General features: G+C 35.0%; 1 protein-coding gene across 6 annotated transcripts in view; it reads right to left on the reverse strand.

The window, feature by feature from the left end:
- TBC1D32 (TBC1 domain family member 32) overlaps positions 1 to 22,280 on the reverse strand; it is a 211,472-nt gene that overhangs the window by 106,288 nt on the left and 82,904 nt on the right. For all 6 annotated transcript variants that reach the window (XR_005353848.1, XR_005353847.1, XM_038526673.1 and 3 more), the window contains 2 exons: positions 15,145 to 15,261; positions 2,553 to 2,641 (listed from right to left, as the gene is read on the reverse strand). Coding sequence is in view for 4 of the 6 variants with exons in the window: in XM_038526673.1 (XP_038382601.1) it covers positions 2,553 to 2,641; positions 15,145 to 15,261 (206 nt within the window). In the remaining 2 variants the exon portion in view is untranslated. The remainder of the gene's footprint in view (positions 1 to 2,552; positions 2,642 to 15,144; positions 15,262 to 22,280) is intronic.

The following is a 22,280-nucleotide window of genomic DNA, read 5'->3' on the forward strand; positions in this document are numbered from 1 at the left end:
AATTTCTTTTTTAGTGTGTTTCACTGTAAGATACAACACATGAAGGCATGTCTGCACCCAAATACCAAAATTAGAAAAGGATAGGCTAGAAGTGGAAACAAAGAAGATAGGAGGGCTAGTCAAAGGAGCAACCTTCTCATATATTAGTCATTTACCATACAAGATTTCTATCTGAACAAATTAAAATTCAAAAATTTATATAGACTATGATGCTATTTAAAAGTGAAAATCTACATTTCATTCATTAATTCCTGAATTAGCCTCATCTAAGTGTTGCGGCAAACCTACAGAAACTGTCTTAAACTTACCCTTATTCACTAGGGGAAAAAGTGAGTGGAACAAGCAATGCTAAATGTAGAAGGCAAATACACTCATGAGATGATCTACTAAAGGGACAGTACAATAAAGCTACAATTAGAAACAAAACAACTGTAGAAAGTAAAGAAACAGGTAAGAATCCAAACACAGAGAAACATGAGATTTATAGAATACAAAGCTATGATATAAATTATCACTATTGGGCCCCAATGACTAATGCTAGACTGAAATTAGTAGAAGAAAGTAAATTATCTAACCTCAAATGTATGACTTAAAAATACAACTGAATGTTATGAGCATAAACTTTGAAACACAATGAAATAAGCATATTGTCAAAAAATATTAAAAAGCACAAAAAATAAAATACAAACTTTTCCTCAGAAACTGATTTGGTCTTTTTCTTTCTCTTATTGCTGATGCTATAAACATAGCAAATTACTTGGCAGCATGTAGAAGACTACTGGGGTACTGAAAGAATTAAGACAAAATTTACTTCCTAGTCAAACAAAAAAGTCATATAGAGCAAGCAGATATAAAAAAACAATTGAAGTACTACTGCTACTACATCAATTACGAACATTTTTATAGTGCTTGCTACAAGCCAGGCACTGTTAGTAAGTTCTTTTAATTTATCCTAGGCAATTCTCATAATAACTGTGAAGAAAATAATATAATTTTCCTCCATTTTACAGATGGTAACTGAGATCTCAACTCGCACAACTAGTAAAGAGCAATTAGTCTTGGCTCCATAGTCTATGTTGCTAATCTAAATCACCATACTACACAACTCTATTACATGTATCGACAATGCAAGGTCAAGTTTTCTCATGTAGAACAAAATGACTCCATTTGGATATTGCACTCCATTCGAAAAAATCACATGCTATGCAAATTAATATATTTTATTCCCAGGAGCATTTTACTTCTTAGATAGCTTTTTACATGACTTAAAATCCTATTATTATTCTTTAACAAGATTATTAGAGAAAAATGCCATCCTTTATGCAAGGAAAAAAACAAAACAAAAAAAAAACAGAAAGACATTCACTCACTGTATCAGTGAAGAGGCCAGAATCTATATTCTGTAACTACAAAACTCAGAAATATACTTGCTATGCAGAAAGAAGTTCTACTGAATAGATTTTTTTCCTAGTATTCTTCATCACTGCTTGGTATATGATGTATCTGATGCTATACATGGAAAGTTAAAATGTAATGTGAAAATACATTTTAACATAAAGGGCACACCATTCAAAGAAATAAGATAGCTATAGTTTTTCCTACCTTCTTTGAACCAAAAAGTCCAAAAATGAAATTCAGCTATTAATGGTAAAAAAAAAAAAAAAAAAGTTTGAGTATAATATACACTACCACCAAAGACTCTAATTTTAGAAAAGTGATTGCTTTATTTCTTAGGTAGAGTATTCTCACTGACTCCCTCCCTATTGCCTGAAAAAGTTATTTTGCCAGTAGAAAGGGGCGGGGGGGAGGGAAGGGAGAAGAATCACAAACCCTATGAAAACTGGAAATGTCTTTAATTCAGCTGTTTATAAAAGTGGCAATTCATAGAAAAACAAATTATAGATCTATATATGACCAAAAATATTTAAACCTTGGAAAAACTGAGGTTAAGGAGTCATGGTTAACATCAAGGAGCAAAATTTGAGCCTCAAGATAAATCCTGCATGGGACGCCTGGCTCAGCAGTTGAGCGTCTGCCTTTGGCTCAGGGCCTGATCTCAGGATCCAGGATCAAGTCCCACATCAGGCTCCCTGTGAGGAGCCTGCTTCTCCCTCTGCCTGTGTCTCTGCCTCTCTCTCATTCTGTGTCTCTCATGAATAAATAAATCTTAAAAAAAAAAAAAAAAAAAGACAAATCATGCGTTTTCAGGCCTCTTTCAAGTGTCTATTATAGAAGGAGTCCAAGTCCCATGAAATACTGGAAAGAACCAGCTGACTCTTAAGTAAACTGAAGAGTCTGCAAAATGCAAAGGGCATTTTGTTTGTAAATTAAACAAAAGTGGGAGACATGGTCATAATACAGAATCTAAATGTAGACAAAAGTTGTTATATAAACCCTAATAGCTATTTATTTTGTCTATAAAGTTACAACTTACCTTTAAACATGCTTTAAAAATTAGTTCATTTTAAATGCTTTTTGAAAGCATATAGAACATATCCTTAACTATTTCTACAGAATAGAAAATGTACCTCAGGTAAAATTTAGCACCTTACCTTAGACCAAAGATGTGTGATTGTTCATAGTTGAATAAAGAACGAATCTTAGCTTCTGAATTCAAAATTATAAGTCTATCTAGAATATCCTGAAAAAGAAAGACTTGAGTGAGACTACATACAATGTAAAGAAAGACCAAATCAGGGATCCCTGGGTGGCGCAGCGGTTTGGCGCCTGCCTTTGGCCCAGGGCGTGATCCTGGAGACCCCGAATCGAATCCCACATCGGGCTCTCGGTGCATGGAGCCTGCTTCTCCCTCTGCCTGTGTCTCTGCCTCTCTCTCTCTCTCCCTCTGTTACTATCATAAGTAAATAAAAATTAAAAAAAAAAAAGAAAGACCAAATCAAAGATTTGTTTACATTTAGTTCTCAACCTTGGCTTTACATTTGATCACCTAGAAGGTAGTTAAAAAAAAAATTACTAATCCCATGCCTCATTCTTAGAGATTTTGAATTTATTGGTCTAGGTGTGTCTGAGCATTAAGATTTATCAGAGTTCTTGAAATGAGCCATCTCATGTTTAGCTAAAGTAGAGAATCACTAACTTATACCCCATTCTGGTACTGTGTGCACAACTTATGCAACCAGCTAAATAGTGATCAAACTGCTAAAAATGTAAACTACTTTGAAAAACCAATATGAAATCCACAAATGTGAAGCATGAACAGTGGATCTAAAAAGTTTTATCTGGCAGCTGAGATTTAGCTGAGATTTTGTTGTGGTTGGTATCTGCTCATGTAAATCAGTGGTTTCCAACCCTGGTTGAACACATTGGAATCACCCAGAAAACTTTAAATATATATATATATATATATATATATATATATATATATATATATACACACACACACACACACACACACACACACATATACACACACACACACATATATATATATAAACAATGCCTAGGCTCTATCTTAGACCAATTAAGTCACTATCCTTGGGGTAAGATTCTGATATTAATATCCTCTTAAAAGATTCACCAAGTTGTTGCAATGTGTAGCCAGGCTTTTATTAAGTATCATGATGCACGTACAGGGAGAACCTGATTACCCAGGTGCCACCAGCCATTCCATGTCCAACAATGTAAGCCTGCCACACAACTTCAAGCATTCTCTAAAAGTCTTTTTATAATGCCCTGCTTTGTATCTTTGAGCTTAGGCCTAAGAAATTTATTCATAGATGAATACTTGTTTATCTCGTTGTTCATTTTCCTGACCAAGAAACTTGCTATCATCCAGTAAGCTCAAACTGAAGACATTTCTGTGACCATTAAGTCAAAAGGAAGGTTTTACTAGGCAGTGAAGTCATGTAACATTTACAGATGTCTACGTGGATGATAGTACATATGTCATATCATCAAATGAATAAGAAGCATGGAAATGACTTTGCAAGGTTGAGGAAATAATGAATCTTGCAAAATTTGAAAATACTAATTGAAAAACTTCTGAAAAATACTAATTGAAACATAGTAAAAACTGAATTTTGAGTCAACTTGTACAATAAAAGTTTATAACTAACAGGAATGCATTTATTATCCTACACATACCTTGTAAAAATGTGCAAATCCTTAGCACAAGAGTCTATAATCAGCAAACATTAAATAAACTGCCTAATAATGAAGAATAAAAAGATTGCTATCTTAAAATCTGTCATTTTGTCTGCTTCTTAGCTGGGCACTCCTTGTTTCAAACATTATGATAAAACATGAGCTGAGTAACTCATTCATATTCCCAGCTTCACATTCAGATTCACAATAATTTACCGACTCTCTTCTTTTTCCTAATTTTTTTTTCTGACAGTCCTGATTAGCTACAGCGACAGAGCCATGGAGGTCTCCTTGACTTGTCCAGGTACCTGGGTACTATTAAGTAATCTTATAGATAGAATAGAAACTTATTTTCTAGGTGTTTCTTAAAATAGGTAAATACTTTTTACTGCTTAAAATAATTTAAGAAATTATCACTGTTTTTACCAAAATCTCCACAGATTAATCTAGAATTATGTATCACTGGCCTTCTCTTATCTGAGAAAAAAGAATCTGCCTGTCAGTTCTGTGCACAGTAGCTTCTGGAAGGATTACTATAGATTTCTCTTCATTAGTAGGATACTAGCATAATGTGACTGAAATCCGTCCAATTATCTGAACTCTAAGCTCACACTGTGACAGCCAGTAACACTTTGGAACTCTATAAAGTTCTAGTTCCAAATCTAAGTACTAGATACTTTAAGAATAAAAGAGAGGATGTATTACCAGCAAGCTAATGGAAGAGTAGATTGCAGTGATCTATCAATGATAATGCATTTTCAGAGAACAAATGTTACGGTAAATAATTTGTTCTTTAAGAGGATTACATTGATGGATCACCACTTAGGGAAGAAAACGAACCTCCTGGGAAGCCTGCCTTATGGAGAACTTCAGTTCCTAAGCACTGGAACATGTGTCAATAAGGCAATCAGTTTTCTAAATCAAGCAGCATCTTCCTAACAACGAGCTAGTGGCAAATAAGGCCTAAGACTCAAAAAAACAAAACAAAAACAAGTCTGAAATTCTTTTAAAAGGATACCGTCCTGCTGGAGAATACATTCAATGATCAAGAATGCCAGCAGGAGACCAAAACTAGAAAAACAAAGGAATATCCATTCACATAAATATATACCTGAGTGCCTGCTGTTTACAAGTGTCCCAATGGCCATGTGTGTGTTATCTGACCCTTTTTACTTCAGAAAGGGATAAGTAAAAGATAGGGGATAGGTAGGTTGATCATAATGTCAATCCTCCTACACTTGCATCACTAGGGGAGGCTTGTGACTGGGTATCACATAAACATCTGCAAACAACACTCAACCTTTAAGGTTTTTCCTTGGGATTGTTCAAGTGGGTCTTAGTCTATTCTGGCTGCGGTAACAGAGTAGCATAGGCTGGGTGGCTTATAAACAACAGAAACTGAGATGTCTGGATGGCTCAGTGGTTTAGTGTCTGCCTTCGGTTCAGGGCAGGATCCTGAAGTCCCAGGATTGAGTCCCATATCAGGCTCCCTGCATGGAGCCTGCTTCTCCCTCTGCCTGTGTCTCTGCCTCTCTCTGTGTGTCTCTCATGAATAAATCTTAAAAAAAAAAAAAGTAAACAACAGAAATTGTGTTTCTGGGACACCTGTGTGGCTCAGTGATTGAGCACCTGCCTTTGGCTCAGGGCGTGATCCTGGAGTTCCAGGACTGAGTTCCACATTGGGCTCCCCACACGGAGCCTGCCTCTCTCTCTCTCTGTGTCTCTCATGAATAAACAAATAAAATCTTAAAATATATATATATATATTATATTATATTATATTATATTATATTATATTATATTATATGTATTGATTTTGGATATATATATATCTAAACATATACATATACATATGTATATATATCTAAAATCAAGGCACCATATGTTTTTGTGTCTGGCAAGGACTCACTTACTAGTTCATAGGCAGTCATCTTTTCACTGTGCCCTCACATAGCAGAAGGGGTAAGAGACTTCTCTGGAGTCTATTTTTTTCAATTAGCAACAAACGCACCTCGATAAACCTCAATGGCTACAATACTGCCATTGTGCAAAGCTGGAGTCTATTTTTCTTAAAGATACTAATCTCTTCCTGAAGGCCCACCTCCAAATATCATATTGGGGATTAGGTTTCAACGCATGAATTTTGGGGGTATACATTCACTGTATAGGAGAGAAGTATAAGAAAAGGTCACTCTCCTGTTTGTGGCATAGTGAGTTTAATTGTGATCCTAAGAAAAGATACGTCCACATCCTGGTCTCCAGAACTTATAATTGTTACCTTATTTGGAAAAAAATGAGTGTTTGAAGAGGTAATTAAGAATTCTGAGATAAGACCATCCTGGATTAACCCCAAGTGGGCCCTTAGGCTGTGACAAGTGTCCTTATGAGAGAAACGGAGATTTAGGGCAGATGAGGGAGAAAGAGAAAGCCTGTGAAGATGGAGAGCAGAAACTGGAGTTATGTACCAACAAGACATAAATGCCTGGAACAACCAGAGCTGGAGGAGGAAAGGAAAGGTTATCCCCTAGAGTCCCTAGAGGGAATGTGGCCCTCTTAACACCTTGATTTTAGACATCTGGTCTCTAGAGCTGTAAGAGAAGACATTTCTATTGTCACCAACTACCCAGTTTGTGGTCATTTGTTATGACCAGCCATAGGATACAAAGACAAGGGGAAATGGCGAAGATGTCAGTATAGACTAACAGGTAGTCCTGGGTACCCTCCTACAGAGAACACCACCTGGAAAAGAAAATACTTAGTGATAATTATAGCAGACAATTCTATTGTGCTTATTAACTGCCAAGCAGTGACTTGAACTTTTATATTTCATTTAATTCTCACAACCCTGGGAAAGGAATGTTATTTTCTCTCTTAACAGAAAATTAATGTTTATCTTCCCTGAAGTCACATAGTTTGTACATGGAAGATGGTATCTAATCCAGGCAGTCTGGCTTCAGAATACAAACTCCTAACCACTACACTATGCATAGCTTTCAATAAAGCCAAGACAGAGGGCAGTAACAGGAAAGATGACAGACACACAGACAGATGTGAACCTGACCACATTTGAAGTTCTACTTCCACTTGTCCCTGCTTTTGGTTTTGTTCTTTGCTCCTGTGGCATAATGAAGTCCACAAATATTTTATTTAGCATATACTGCACATCTACTGTGTGCCAGGCACTATACTAAATACTGCAACCATACTCTCAGGGTTGAAAAAGAGCTGAAAGGTTGGATACTATTCCCATCCAACAGGTTCTTGGATCTGATCTGTAGTATCTCAACCAAGAACTCAGGACGAGGAACTCACAGAATTCCAAGGTAGTCAGATCTGATAATAAGCAAGTTCTCCCTTAGGTTAATTCACTGTTTATACTCCTCAGTTATGCTAAGGGAACGATAATTCGCTATCACTTCTTGTTAAGAACATGGATTACTCCTGTCTTTGCTACAGGCATCCACAGTTTCCCAGTTATCTCCCACCTCATGACTCTGCACAAGATGCAGATGTTTATTAGAGCCAACAAATTTTCTTAATGTAGGTCAATAAACTTCCTCTTCTGCTGAAACTAATTCAAACTGAGTTTCTCCAACAATCAAAGGGGTCCTACCTAATACAATCACTTATGTAACTGCAAATTAAGTGATAGGAACTGAAAGCCAATCAAAGATTGTATGTGTCAGAAAGAGAGAATATTTTGTGTCCTTGACCTTTAACTCACTAAAGTGCAACTTGAGAGCTGTTTGCAGCCCAGGTTTTGGTAGATGCTTGATATGAAATCATGAGAAGTTAAAGTCTAACACCTCTAAACAACAAAGAATTCCTCAAAACTATGAAAAAGAACACAAATAGAAAAGTAATAAAAATAAATTGAAACACCACTGAGAAGTCGAAGGTCATGACACACATAAAAAAAAATGTGCTGTTCACAAGAAAAACATACCTTAATACTCTTCTCCTGTCAGACAGATATCTAAACCTCCGATAAAAAAAAAAATTGGGAGGCAGCCAGGTGGCTCAGCGGTTTAGCGCTGCCCTTGGCCCAGGGCATGACCCTGGAGACCCAGATTGAGTCCCACATCAGGCTCCCTGCATGGAGCCTGCTTCTCCCTCTGCCTGTGTCTCTGCCTCTCTTTCTCTCTGTATCTCCCATGAATAAATAAAATCTTTAACAACAAAAAATTTAAATAAACCTCTGATCACATAAACTTCTTAATGAGATTGCTAGAAAGTAGTCACTACTATATTTCATTGATGGGAAAACATAAAGATTAGTCCCTGTGAATAGGAATCTAACGACAGGGACACCTGGGTGGCTCAGTTGGTTAAAATCATCTTCAGGTTAGGTCATGATCTCCAGGTCCTGGGACAGAGCCCCAGGTCTGGCTTCCTGCTCAGCAGAGAGTCTGCTTCTCCTTTTCCCTCTGCTCCTCCTCCCCCATTCATGCTCTCTCTCTCAAATAAATAAAATCTTTAGAAAAAAAAGAAATCTAGTAATATATACTAAAATTATATACGAATTTACCTTTCAACCCAGTGATCCCTCTTCTAGAAATCTAGCCCAAAGATACTATAGTAGACAGAATTTAAGAGCCCCCAAGATTCTCAGGCCTTAAACACTAATGCATATATTGCTGTGAAGAGATTTTTGTAAAAGTCCTTAATTGATTTTAAAATAGGAGATTATCTGAGAGGCTCTGATATCATCACAAGAGCCATTTAAAAGCAAAGAATTTTCTTAGGCTGCTCACAGAAGAGGAAATCAAGAGATTCAAAGCATGAAAAGGATTTGACATGAGGGAGGCTGTTCACAGTTGAAATGGAGGGGGCCACAGGACAAAGACCCAGGAGCAACTCCTGGCTGACAGCCAGCAGAAAACCAGGCACTTTAGTCCTACAACCTAAGAAACTGAATTCTGCCAAGAATTAATTTGGAATTCCATTTTTCCCCAAGGCCTCAGATGAGCACTTAGCCTGGCCAACATCTTTGATTTCGGCTTATGATACTCTGAGCAGAAAATCCAGGTACACAGTGCCAGACTTCTGATGTACAAAACAGTGAGCTCATAAATCGGTGGTTTTAATTTGCTAAGTTTGTAGCAATCTGTTATGCAACAATAGAAAAAATATATAGGCACACTGGAATATACAAGTATGAACCAAGCTATTGATTTTGGCATAGCTTATAATAGCAAAAACCTTAAAGAACCCAGGATCCACCAACAGATGACTGGATGAATAAACTGTAGCACATCCACAACAGTGGACCATGCGTTCATTAAAAAAAAAGGGGGGGGGGGGGATTAAGGAAGAGCCCAAATACTGGTATGCACTAATCTCAAAGTTAACAAAATTAAAAGAAAAACGCAGGGACAGGCCAGTGTTTAGAGCATACTATCTTTTGCTTAAGTCTAGAGGAAAAGAAAATACATTTTTTAAAGATTTTATTTATTTGACACAGAAAGAGAGAGAAAACAAGCAGGGGGAGTGGAAGCCGCAGGCGGAGGGAGAGGGAGAAGCAGGCTCTCCGCTGAACAGGGAGGGAGCCCAATGTAGGGCTTGATCCCAGGACCCTGGAATCATGACCTGAGCTGAAGGCAGAGGCTTAATGGACTGAGCCACCCAGGCACCCCATACATTGTTTTTTAAAGTAACAGCTATAAAATAACAGCTGAAGGATAAACCAAAAACTAACAAAAAGTGTTAGGTATAAGGCAGTGCTATAAAGCAGAACATTCTGCAACAATGGAAATGTTGTGTGAGCTATCCAATGTGGTAGCCATTGGCCACCTATGGCTAATGGCAATTGGAACCTTGAAATGTGGATAGTACCTAAAGGAAAGAAACTTCAAACTTTATTTAGTTGCAACTAATTTAAATTTAAATAGCCACATGGAGCTAGTGGCTATTATATTGAAGATCAAAACATATGGGGAGAAAGGACAAAAGGGATTAATTATGTAAGCACATTCTGTTAATATACCTTGTTATATACTGGAGTCACATGTTTTAAAAGAATGGAACTGGAGGGTATTATGCTGAGTGAAATAAGTCAATCGGAGAAGGACAAACATTATACGGTCTCATTCATTTGGGGAATATAAATAATAGTGAAAGGGAATATAAGGGAAGGGAGAAGAAATGTGTGGGAAATATCAGAAAGGGAGACAGAACATAAAGACTCCTAACTCTGGGAAACGAATTAGGGGTAGTGGAAGGGGAAGAGGGCGGGGGGTGGGGGTGAATGGGTGACGGGCACTGAAGGGGGCACTTGACGGGATGAGCACTGGGTGTTATTCTGTATGTTGGCAAACTGAACACCAATAAAAAATAAATTTATTATAAAAAATGTTTAATCATGTAATAATTGAAAAGACAAAATTAATACAAGGTAAAACAATCTCTCAATTTAGAACACTCTAAAACAAACCTATCAAATTAGTGGCATAAAGAGGTAAAATAGAGATTTAACTTACTTCAAATGACTTTAAAATACAGTATTTTGATTATAAATCTCTGGTAGCATACACTCTAAGAACAAAACTAACAGAAATGAAATGTCAATATGCACACACTAATCTTATTTTATTCCGAAACTATTATATGTACATTGTACTATAAAAGAAAATAAGTAGTTCTGTTCATGTCATTAGTAACCCAGCTTTTTAGTAAAAGAGAAAAATATAAGAAAAACTATCAATATATGCTCATGATCATTTATCTTTAAAAAAATACTTATTCTCCTCAGCTGTCCACTGAAAGGACTAGAAATAGTGACAACCCTAAACAATGAACATTTCTAGTGTCCAGGTTATAGTTTCTAAATAGCAATTCCTAGTAAAAGGAACAACTCTTTGAAGATGGCCTATTCCAGGACTGGGCCAGTAAATATACAATGACCCTGGAACATCTTACATGAGAAAGAAATATATCAAACAGGAATAACTGCATGTCAAAAGGACTCAATAGCCAAAAGAACATTTTGATTATCAAAAGTAATAATGACAAAAAAAAAAAAAAAAAAGTAATAATGACAAAAAAAAAGTAATAATGACTAACATCACTGGATTAGAAACACACACCTATAAAAACTAGAAGCTTATAATGATAATAATAAAGACATCCCTTTTAGGGATTATTAGACCAATTCACTACTCTGAGAATTTATAAATCGTCAAGCATTTATGCTATTCCAAAAAAAAAAAAAAAAAAAAAAAACCTTTTTTCAGGGTTTCCCTTATTAAATAATTCCAGTTAAATACAAAAAGAATGGAAAACTAGAATCACCATTTCACATCTCCTAGTGAAGCAGTGAATCAATGCAAACCAGGACAAATAACCCAGTTTTTCCAATAAATCAAGGGCATGGAAACAAAGAGAATTGTCTTAGAAAAAAAGATGTAAAAGGATCAAAAATATATAATGACTGCAATGTATGGACCTTGCCTGAATCATAACTTGACCAATTATTAAAAAATAATAAAAGAAAACATCTTCGAGAAAAAAGAAACTTCAATATAGACCACATAATATTAAGGGATTATAGTTAACAGTTTAGATATGATTAAAGCCACAATGGTTTATAAGGTGGTAATTCAAACAAAAGCAAAAAAACAAAACAAAATCCAGAGAGCTTTATTAGAGATGCATAATAAATTATTTACAGATAAATTGACATTATGCTTAAAATAAGCTTTATAATTCTCCAGGAGAGAAAAATGTAGAAGTAAAGGAGAGGAAACTGGATAAGAGTAGGGGAATAGATGGAAGAACACTGACAATGCAGTTGAAAGCTAGAGTTCAGCATGGGGTATATAGGAGTTCATTATACCATTTTTTAAATGCAAATTTAAAAGCATCCCCAAAACAAAGCCTACACATGAATGTGTGTTGTCAATCACACACACACACACACACACGCGCGCGCGCGCACACGACTCCTCAGTTTAATTTCCTAGGGTTCCTGCCACAGGACTCCCAAAGAAAACAGAAAGATATTGAATTTAAATTCTTTTGAATAAAGCCTAAGAAGGGCCAACCTCATTAAAAGCCTATCAAATAATTAATAAAACAGTTACTGAGAATGTACCATGCTCACAGTAGCTAAAGAAAAACAAAACAACAACTTGCTAGACTTTCCAGGCAAAAGACACAACATAGTTCCTCTCCTCTCAGATTTTATAGTCTATTAGGAGAGACAAATGCAAAAATAATTATTCAATAATGTGTAGTATGAGAGGACCTCATAGAAAGGGTAAAGCATGAAAAATGAGGAGACAGTATCTAACCAAAAGGCACAGTTACATAGCTTCCAGACCCCAGAGAAAGGAAGAAAGTTGTCCAAAGACCCTGAAAGTCTGAGAGTGAAAGGTGACAAGAGAAAAAAAAAGGGCAGTGAGAAACAAGGAGAAGCTGTGTGTCATGCAAAGGAGTATGGCTACACATGGAAACAAAGGGAAATCAGCTAAGATTTTAAGTAGAACTACTACATCACGTTTTCATTTCTAAAGGACCACTTTGAGAATTAATCAGTGTGAGGATAAATTACAAGCTGAGACTGTGAGAAAAAAAAAAAAGCAGGGTCTCACTGAAGTAATCTAGACAACAAATGAGGGTCTGAGCTAAGGTGATCTTGATAGGAATTTTAAAAAGTAAGCAAGATGTAGCTATTAGGAGACAAAAATCTATACATGGTGATTAATTGCATATACAGAAAGAAAAGTCAACAATGACTTCCAGGTTTCTAGCTCATTCAACTGTGTGAATGATGGTCCCATATGCTGAGACAGGAAAATAGGAGATGGAATTGATTTAAAATAGAAAAAAGGGATCTCTGGGTGGCTCAGCGGTTTGGCGCCTGCCTTTGGCCCAGGGCGCGATCCTGGAGTTCCGGGATTGAGTCCCACGTCGGGCTCCCGACATGGAGCCTGCTTCTCCCTCCTCCTGTATCTCTGTCCCTCCCCTCCATGTATATCATAAATAAATAAATAAATCTTTAAAAATAAAAAATAATAAAATAAAATAGAGAAAAAAACATTATATTCAGTTCTAGAAGTGTAAGACTAAGATGCTCACAAGTGTTCCAGATGTCCACTATCTGGTAGAAATCTGAATATAGATTTGATAGTCAGGTGAGCAATATAGTTCAGAATTATCAGGATATAACTACAGTTACAGTAATGGATGAGATCAATCTGGAAGACGTAATGGATGAGATCAATCTGGAAGACAGAAGGCAGAGAAGAGTCCACAAAGGAGATCACATAGGAGAGACCACAGGAGCTGGAAGAGAACCAGAACCAGAACCACAGACACAGGAGAGAGTGACATGTTGCAGTGCATCAGCTGTGCCCACTGCTCCAAGGCGGTAAATGTGGTCAGAGGAAGCAGGGGGGTGAGGGGTCCACTGGATTAGGAAATTATGTATTTATCAGTGAGTTTGGGCAGAACAATTTCAGTTTGGTAGTTGAGCAAGAGGCCAGATTAAAGTGGTTTCCAGAGTTGACAGAAGAGAAAAAAATAGAGATTTCAAGTGTAAGTAAAGACTTCCTGAGGGAAGAAAATTTTTTTGGTGATGGGTAGGGAGGGAGGGCCAAAAAAAACCCCAAAACAAAACAAAACAAACCATAGGATGGTAGCTAAAAGAAGATACAGCACGTCAAGGAAGTCGTTTAAGTGTTTTAAGACTAAAAGACCAATCCTTCCCTAAGTAAAAAGATAATCTTTAAATAGGCACTATAGATATCCATGAAAACTTGAGAACAAACATCTAAGCCACTGTTCTAGATTAAATAACCAACTAATTAATATCCATTTCCCATAACTAATTTCAACAAAGGCAATAATTTCAGGAATATTTTTAAAAAACCATTCACTGGACATCTGGTATGTGCTAGATGCTAAGGATGACTAAGATATCCTACTTGCTCTCAGGGACTCACAGCATAGCAGGGGAGACAGACACATAAATGGCTAAACATAAAACTACTTAAGAAATGCCAAGATATAAGTAAGCATAAAGTAAAATTGAAACACTTCAAGGAAAAGAGAATATAAACCAAAAATTCAACATTAGAAGTACCTATCTTTATATTTCATTCATAAAATTATCAAAATATTTCCAAAGTAGAGAAAGTTTTAGAGAATTACAATGTTTAGAGGGACCTGAGTTGCTCAGTCAGTTAAGCATCTGCCTTAGGCTCAGGTCCTGATCCCAGGGTACTGGGAAGGAGTCCTGCCTTCAGCTCCCTGCTCAGTGGAGAGCTTGCTTTCTCCTGCCCCTTGTACCCTCCCTCTGCTGGTGTTCTCTCTCACTCTATCTCTCTCAAATAAAAAAAATAAAATCTTTTTAAAAATGTAAATGTTTAGGATTAACAAGAATTAAAAATATTCAAATGGGCAAAACTATAGAAAAAACAGTAACACACAGGACAAAGTGACCAGAAAATAAGAATCATCAAGAGAATTTCACTGTTAATTAAATAATTCTTTATGAATGTGTAAATGCACATTATTTTATGTGTTTAATTCTTAAACTTATCCAAAGATAAGAAACTAAATATCCTTAAGTGATTAAAACAAGTTACCCATTTGGGAGTATGATTATGGAAAAAGTCTCATATAAATATGTATATACTGCCCTCATGGGGCAATAATATGTAGTTCATTAAAGTATAGGCAGGAAATGAGCTGGACTCCTTGGATATGGTTTAATCCTAATTATCCTAGCCAGTGAAGAAGCAATACTGGTGTAAGTAGTAACATAAACCATCTAAAAATCATTCATATACATATTTCTGTTTATGCCAAGTTTCTTTCCTGATGGGGGAGAACTGACCTTGTATTCCAAGAGGTGCTGTAACTTCTAGGTGACCTGAACCAAAAATCCCATGCACAAATAATTCAGAGCTGATATTCCATGGGTAAATAAATTAGCCTTTGAATACCATTAAATAATGTTCTTTCTGTCAAACTTCATTGTACTATAGATCTCAAGTATCATTTATAAAAGGTAAAGATTAAAAAAAAATGACTTACAAGAACACATGTTGGGACTTCACGAAGAGAATATTCTGCTTTGTTAGGAAGATCTTGATTGCCCACCAGCTCATAAACAGCAGGATAAGGTAACAAGTTCACCAGTCCTAGAAAAGACTAGGCAGGGGAGAAAGAAAACACTGTCATTTAAATAGTGCATTCTTTTTTAAACCATATCTACAATGTAGTTTTACATCATACTCTAATGAGGGTTAATTTTTTAAAATAAGCCTCATTAACCTACATAAATGTGAAATATATAGATGTTAAATACCAAACAGCTAACATCAACAATAATCTGTGTGCTGACAATGCATAACAATTAGAATATATAGGAGTCGGAAAATGTTTTAAAATGTCTTGTATCTCTTGAAAAATGTGTTTTTGAGAAAAAAAATTAAATGATCCATCTTTCTCATTATTGGTATTGTGTAAGAAATACAAGAGAATAACACTGTGGGGCTCTGAAGCAATAGATAATAAATTCTATATATTCTCTCAGGTGACAGGCTATCTTTATCCCTTAAACTACATTCACTGGAAATCCAACTAACCCAAATATCACCATTCATTTTAAAAAGCCACTGGAAAAAAAAAAAAAAGCCATAGATTTCCCTATCAACACCAGATCATTTTCTGGTGCAATCTTAACAAGTTAATCTCTCCAGGAAGTTTTTAAGCTCTCACTCTCATTTCATCTTACTAAAAGCAACTTGAACATTTTTTTCTCAGGCACAGTTCACTCTGGATCCCCTGCACAAATGCATGCAGTGGTTACTTATCACTATCAAGCCTAAACTCTTTCAAAGCACTTCTACTAATTAACATCTTTCTTCTCTTCACAGTGTCAAAAGCCTTGTTTTCCATTATTCCTCAGCAGGAAGTCACTACTTCAGTCAATTCAATCTGCCTGTAGTCTCCTTCAAATAACTGCCACATATGCAAACCTTTTTACCCTACCAACATACTCCTGCCTTCCCACTTACTAAGTATCCTGCTTCAAAAACTTGCCACATTTTTTTTTCTAGAAGGCTTTCTAATGAACTCTATTCACCCTAGAAATCCTGTATTCTGCTAATACTTGTATAGGTTTCACGTTATTGTGTTAATTGTATTTATTTAAGCTTTCTGCTTATTAACTATTAAGTTTTCTGCTTGTCATTTAAAAAATGTTTTAAGTGGATTAAGAAAATTTCATAATCAAATTAAGAATTCTCACTATAATCAGAACACGATAAAATTTAAAAGTTAATCCAATCTCTCACGTAATAGCTGAAAAAACCAGAGACCAGAGAAGTTAAGTGATTCCGCCAGACACGCAATCAGACGCTTGGCAGCAGAACTAATTGGCATTTTCTTATTTTCAGGCTAAGTTACTCATTACAAATCCCAGTATACTCTTCAGACACTATTTAACAATGTCACCTGTGCTACACAGTCCTTGTTTGAGGACTTGTAAGGTATAGTCTATTTTATCCCCACCTCCACCCTTATTATACCAAATGCAATATTCCTTAACAAGTAACAGTGGTTAGAATGAATATATTTAACAGCTGGTTTTAACAAATGTTGTAGAATGAAAAATGAATTCTTTAAAAGCTTCCATTTCTTCCCATGAATATTCCAAAAGTGAAGATGGAACTTCTACTAAATACTTCTAAGAAGGAACTAATTCACATACTCCCGATTTAAACGTAGTATCATTTGGATAATAGTTATCAGAAAGCAGAATGTCCAAATGTAATAACCTAGTTGCCACTTACTGAATGCTTATCTAAAGAATACTATGCAAGAACTGTTCAAAGAGAAAATAAAAACATCACCAACTGGTATCAAAGAAAGGATGTTTAAGAACTATGTCAATTAATTATACATAAAATGAACAGCAGGGAAACTAGAGAGTTCATGGCCACTTAGGAAGCCACCTAGGAAAAATTCACCAATCATTAAGGTGTTACTACAAAGATAATTAAGATAGGTTTATATTTTTTTTTTGTTTTTTTTTTTTAGGTTTATATTTTTATTATTCATATATTCTCTGAAAAAATAAGATAAGTTAAAAATAAATAGGAAATGCTTTATAATTTAAACATGTAAATATTTAATAAATGTTTAGTATTAACCGAAATTTAGAGAGTTATAAATGAGTCTTTTTTAAAATATCCTTCCCATCTACTGTAGACATGACAGATTACAAAAAAAAACTTTCAATAAATGTTCATCTGGACATCTGACACTGTCTATAAAGGTACTTGGTTTTTACAAATCTGTATCAATACCATACTGAGAGTTTTTATATTATTTCCATGGGTAAACATGAAACCCCCCTACCTCCATCTAAGGAATAAAACGATCTAGAGCACGTAGAATTGTGAAAACTTCTGATACGGTACTTAAGGTAAAAATAATTCAGTAATTATATTGAAACAAAACTAAACAATTTTAAAGAAACTTGAGAAGATTTCAGCAGCTTGTCTCTAGGAGAAAAATCCACTTTTCATATAATAAGCATTTTTAAAAAACATTAGCATACTTTTTATAAAACTGTGATGTCTTAATACTTACATAACTCAAGAAAATGAGTTCCCATAGAAACATAAGATATTGCTAATATCAAACATTAATTATCCTAAACTTTATATGAGCACAAAACATTTTACTTCCATGTCTTGAAGAAAATAAAGTTTTGTAAGGTAATAGTAAGAAAATTAATTAAAGGTCAAATATTTGATATATTTTGAGAATAAAGCATTTTAAAATTAACCAAAATCAAACACTTTCTTATGAATTAAAACTCCTTCAGGTTGATAATGATCATTGATTCACTTATTAATTCAAAATACTTTAACACCAGCTGCTTATCAGCAATTATGCCAGATGCTAAGAATAAAAATATGAATGAGTAAAGAATTGGTCCCTGCCCTCAAGGACTCATACTGTAATATAGGACAAATACACTATTAGAGCATTTAAAATGGTTCTCTAAATGACCTGATGGTATCACACTATGGAGAGGATGGATTGGAGGATGATACTAAGGCAAAGCAGGGGAGGTGAGAGCTATGACTGCAAAGTAGCAGGCAGGTAGACAGGAGATGTGCTATGTTAATGAGTACTACCTTTATCCTCTAGGAAAAAGAACAAGGTTTTTCCGAAATAGTAATGGGAATTTCATTTTACCTTACAGATAGAAAGCTATAAAGGAAAAGGGTTTTGAGAGTAGACAATACTTGGGGTAAAGAAATTAAGATTTGGGGTTCTAAGAATAATATCAATTATACTTAATATACCAAAAATATATTTTTAAGTGTCTAATGCAGAAATCAGAAAGTTATTATAAAAAAAGGAAAGTTTGAGATAAGAAAATCCAACCATTTTAAATTAATTTTACAACTTTCCAGTCTAAGCCTTCCTATTTTTTTTTCTTGCCTTACAGCACTAAGACCTAATACAATGTTAAATTAGTGAGAGTGAATCCATTTTAGGTCCAGTATTTCACCATTAAATATGAGATTCATATTTTTGATGGATAGTATTTATCAGATTGAACAAAATCTGCCAAGTTTTTATATCATAAATTGGCATTAATTTTGGCAAATCATGTGTCCATGTCTACTGAAATCATTATATGAATCTTTATTATTTTGTTAATAAAAAGAATTATAGTCTCATTTCAGACTGAGAAACCAACTTTCTGTTGTTTGGGATAAATCCCACTCAATCATAAAAAATGATAGGTCCGGGGATCCCTGGGTGGCTCAGGGGTTTGGCGCCTGCCTTTGGCCCAGGGCGCGATCTTGGAGTCCCGGGATCGAGTCCCGCATCGGGCTCCCGGCATGGAGCCTGCTTCTCCCCTCCTCCTGTATCTCTGCCTCTCTTTCTCTCTATGTCTATCATAAATAAATCTTAAAAAAAAAAGATAGGTCCTTTAATATATCACTATATACAATTTGAAAATATATTGTTAAATATTTAAGTTTATACTCAGATATATTTGTCTTTTTTTTTTTTTTTTGGTAACAGTTTAGTCTCATCCATATCAATATTACGCTGGCCTCATCACATAAGTTAGTAACTGATTCTTTCACCTCTGTTTGTGAAAAAGCCTGTATGAGATTAGTGGGGGGGGGGGTGAGATTTTATTTATTTATTCATGAGAGACAAAGAGAGAGAGAGAGAGAGAGAGAGAGGCAGAGACACAGGCAGGGGGAGAAGCAGGCTCCCCACAAGAAGCCCAATGAGGGACTCGATCCCGAACCCTGGGATCACGCCCTGAGCCAAAGGCAGATGCTCAACTGCTGAGCCACCCAGGCATCCCCATTGTAGTGGTGTTCTTTCTCCTATAAGAGTTTCATAGAATTCACCAGGGAAACCATGCGGCGCTATGTATTTTGGTAAATGAATTCGATTTCTTGAACAAATACATAGCTATTCAGATTTTCTATTTTATACTGGGTGAGTTTGGGTAAGCATATTTAAGAAGTTTGCCAATTTTATCTTATTTAAATTATAGCATAAAGCTTACAATATTCCTTTATTATTCCTTAATAACTACAGGATCTTCAGTGAAACTCTTCTTTTATTCTTGATTAACTTTGGGTCTCTCATTTTCTTGATCAGTCTAGCAAGGAGCTTATTATTTTTTTAATAATCATTTCCAAGTATCGACTTTTGGTTTGTCACTTTTCTCATTTGTCTTTTTCTCTGTTTCATTGATTTCTGCTCTAATGTTTATTATTTTCTTTCTTCCATGTGCTTTGGGTAGAATTTATTTTTTTTCTAATATCTTAGAGTGAAAACTTGACTCACTGATTTTAGATATTTCTAATATAAATATTATAAATATGCCTCTTAACACTACTTCAGCTACATTTGCAAATTTTCTATTTTATTTTTATTTCCTGCTTTAAAATATTTCCTAATTTCTCTTATAACTTCTTTGAGCTGTGTGTTTATTTAGATGTGTATTTCCAAATATTTGGGCTTTTATAGTTTCTAGCTTATGATACTTAAATTCACTGTAGTCACAGAACATAATTTGTATTATTCCAATTATTTTAAATTTATGTAGACTTAACACTCTAACTCAGCAAGTCTCTTGGTAAGCATGCTAAGTACTCTTGAAAAGAATATGTGTTCTGCAGTCACTGAATATAGTATTCTATAAAGAACAATTAGATCAAGTGATAACTAGTGATATTGGTATCATGTGCCTGAGAACAGCCAGAAAGATGTTACATCAATTGCTGAAAGAGGAATGTTAACATCTTCAACTGTTACATTTGCCTATTTCTTCCTTAAGTTATTTTAATACTTCATATATTTTTAATCTCATTTCTAGGATCATAACTAATTTATCATTATTATATCTTCCTGATACATTTACATATTATGTTCAAATGTTTCTTAATCTGACATTATTTTATTTTCTCTCTCTCTCTGACATTAAATAAGGCTACTGCAGTTTCCTAATATATATTTTTCCTCTTTTTTTATTCATTGACTTTCAATTTATTAGTGTCTTTTTCATTAAAGTGAATTTCTTAGAAATAATATATATTTGGGTCTTATTCTGAAAATCTGCATTTTAATTATTTAGTCTCTTACATGTAATGCAGTTATTGATTAGCACTACTATTTTACTATTTGGCTTTTTTCCCCACCCCTCTTCTGTTCCCTTACTCTTCCCTCTCTGTATTTTGGGGTTATTTTTAGATTTTTATTCTAGTTCTATCTTTTTGCATCTTATTTAGTGGTTTTTCCAGGTCAGCTGTCCAATAGGACTCTCTGTGGTGTTGGAAATGTTTTATTATTTGAACTATGCAACAATCACTAACTACATGTGGCTACTGAACACTTAAGATATGATTAAATGGACCTGAGGGACTGAATTTTTAATTTTGGTTTTAAGTAGGTTTATATAGCCACATGGCTATAAATAAATATAAATATCTGTAAAAGCTATAAATAAATATAGCCATATTGTCTATCATATTCTAAAACACAGCTATGAGAAATAAGAGGAGGCTGGACTGGATATAAATTTAGTGTACCTCACTATATACTGAGGCCACATTATTGTTTTCTATAATTTAAAAGACAGTAAAATTAAATCCCAAAAGTAAAATTAAATACCAAGTCATTACAGAGCAATATTTAGAACTGTAAGCTGGACAATAAGAATGTTTGCTATGAGTTATTTCTAGATAATTCAGTTCATAGTTTAGAAGAATACACATTTTTTAACAGAAATTAACCATTAGTTTATACAGACATTTCTAATTCAAAGCCAAAGAAGTTAAATAAAATCCCAACTTTAAAATAAAAATATTTTCTACGGATTAAAAATTATTATTGTTCTACTTAATGTAAAATTTAAGAATCTTGAAACCACATAGATCTGCATACCATTATATATTTGCTTACCCTGTGTAGTAGACCTGTCATGTATATTACCCCTAAGTATAAAATAAATCCCACTATATGTCATAGTTTTCTTTTAAAGAGTCTTGGGAAGCCCAGGTGGCTCAGCGATTTAGCGCTGCCTTCAGCCCAGAGTCTGATCCTGGAGACCCGGAATCAAGTCCCACGTCAGGCTCCCTGCATGGAGCCTGCTTCTCCCTCTGGCTGTGTCTCTGCCTTTCTTTCTCTGTGTCTCTCATGAATAAATAAAATCTTTAAATAAATAAAGAGTCTTACGTATTTACAAGACATTAAGAGAAAAACAGGGTTTTCTTAAAGATTTTATTTATTTATTTATTTATTTATTTATTTATTTATTTATTTATTTAAGAGAGAGAGAGACAGAGCACATGAGCACTCCTGAGCAAGGGGTAAGGGCAAAGGGATAGCGAGACACAGAATCTCAAGCAGTATCTGCACTAAGCACAAGCCTAACACAAGGCTCAATTTCATATACCTGAGATCATGACCTGAGCTGAAATCAAGAGCTGGACGCTTAACAGACTGAGCCACCTAGGTACCCCAACAGACTTTTATACTCACTCACCTCTTGCAATTTCTTTTCAGTCTGAAAATCCAAATACCCATCTGGTATCATTGTCCTTCAACCTGAAGAAATTCCCTTAGTGTTAAATAAAATGCAGGTCTGCTGTAAAATATTTTCTTAAACTTTA

The sequence above is a fragment of the Canis lupus genome, chromosome 1, assembly GCF_011100685.1.
Source record: "Canis lupus familiaris isolate Mischka breed German Shepherd chromosome 1, alternate assembly UU_Cfam_GSD_1.0, whole genome shotgun sequence".
NCBI classification, from domain to species: Eukaryota; Metazoa; Chordata; class Mammalia; order Carnivora; family Canidae; genus Canis; species Canis lupus.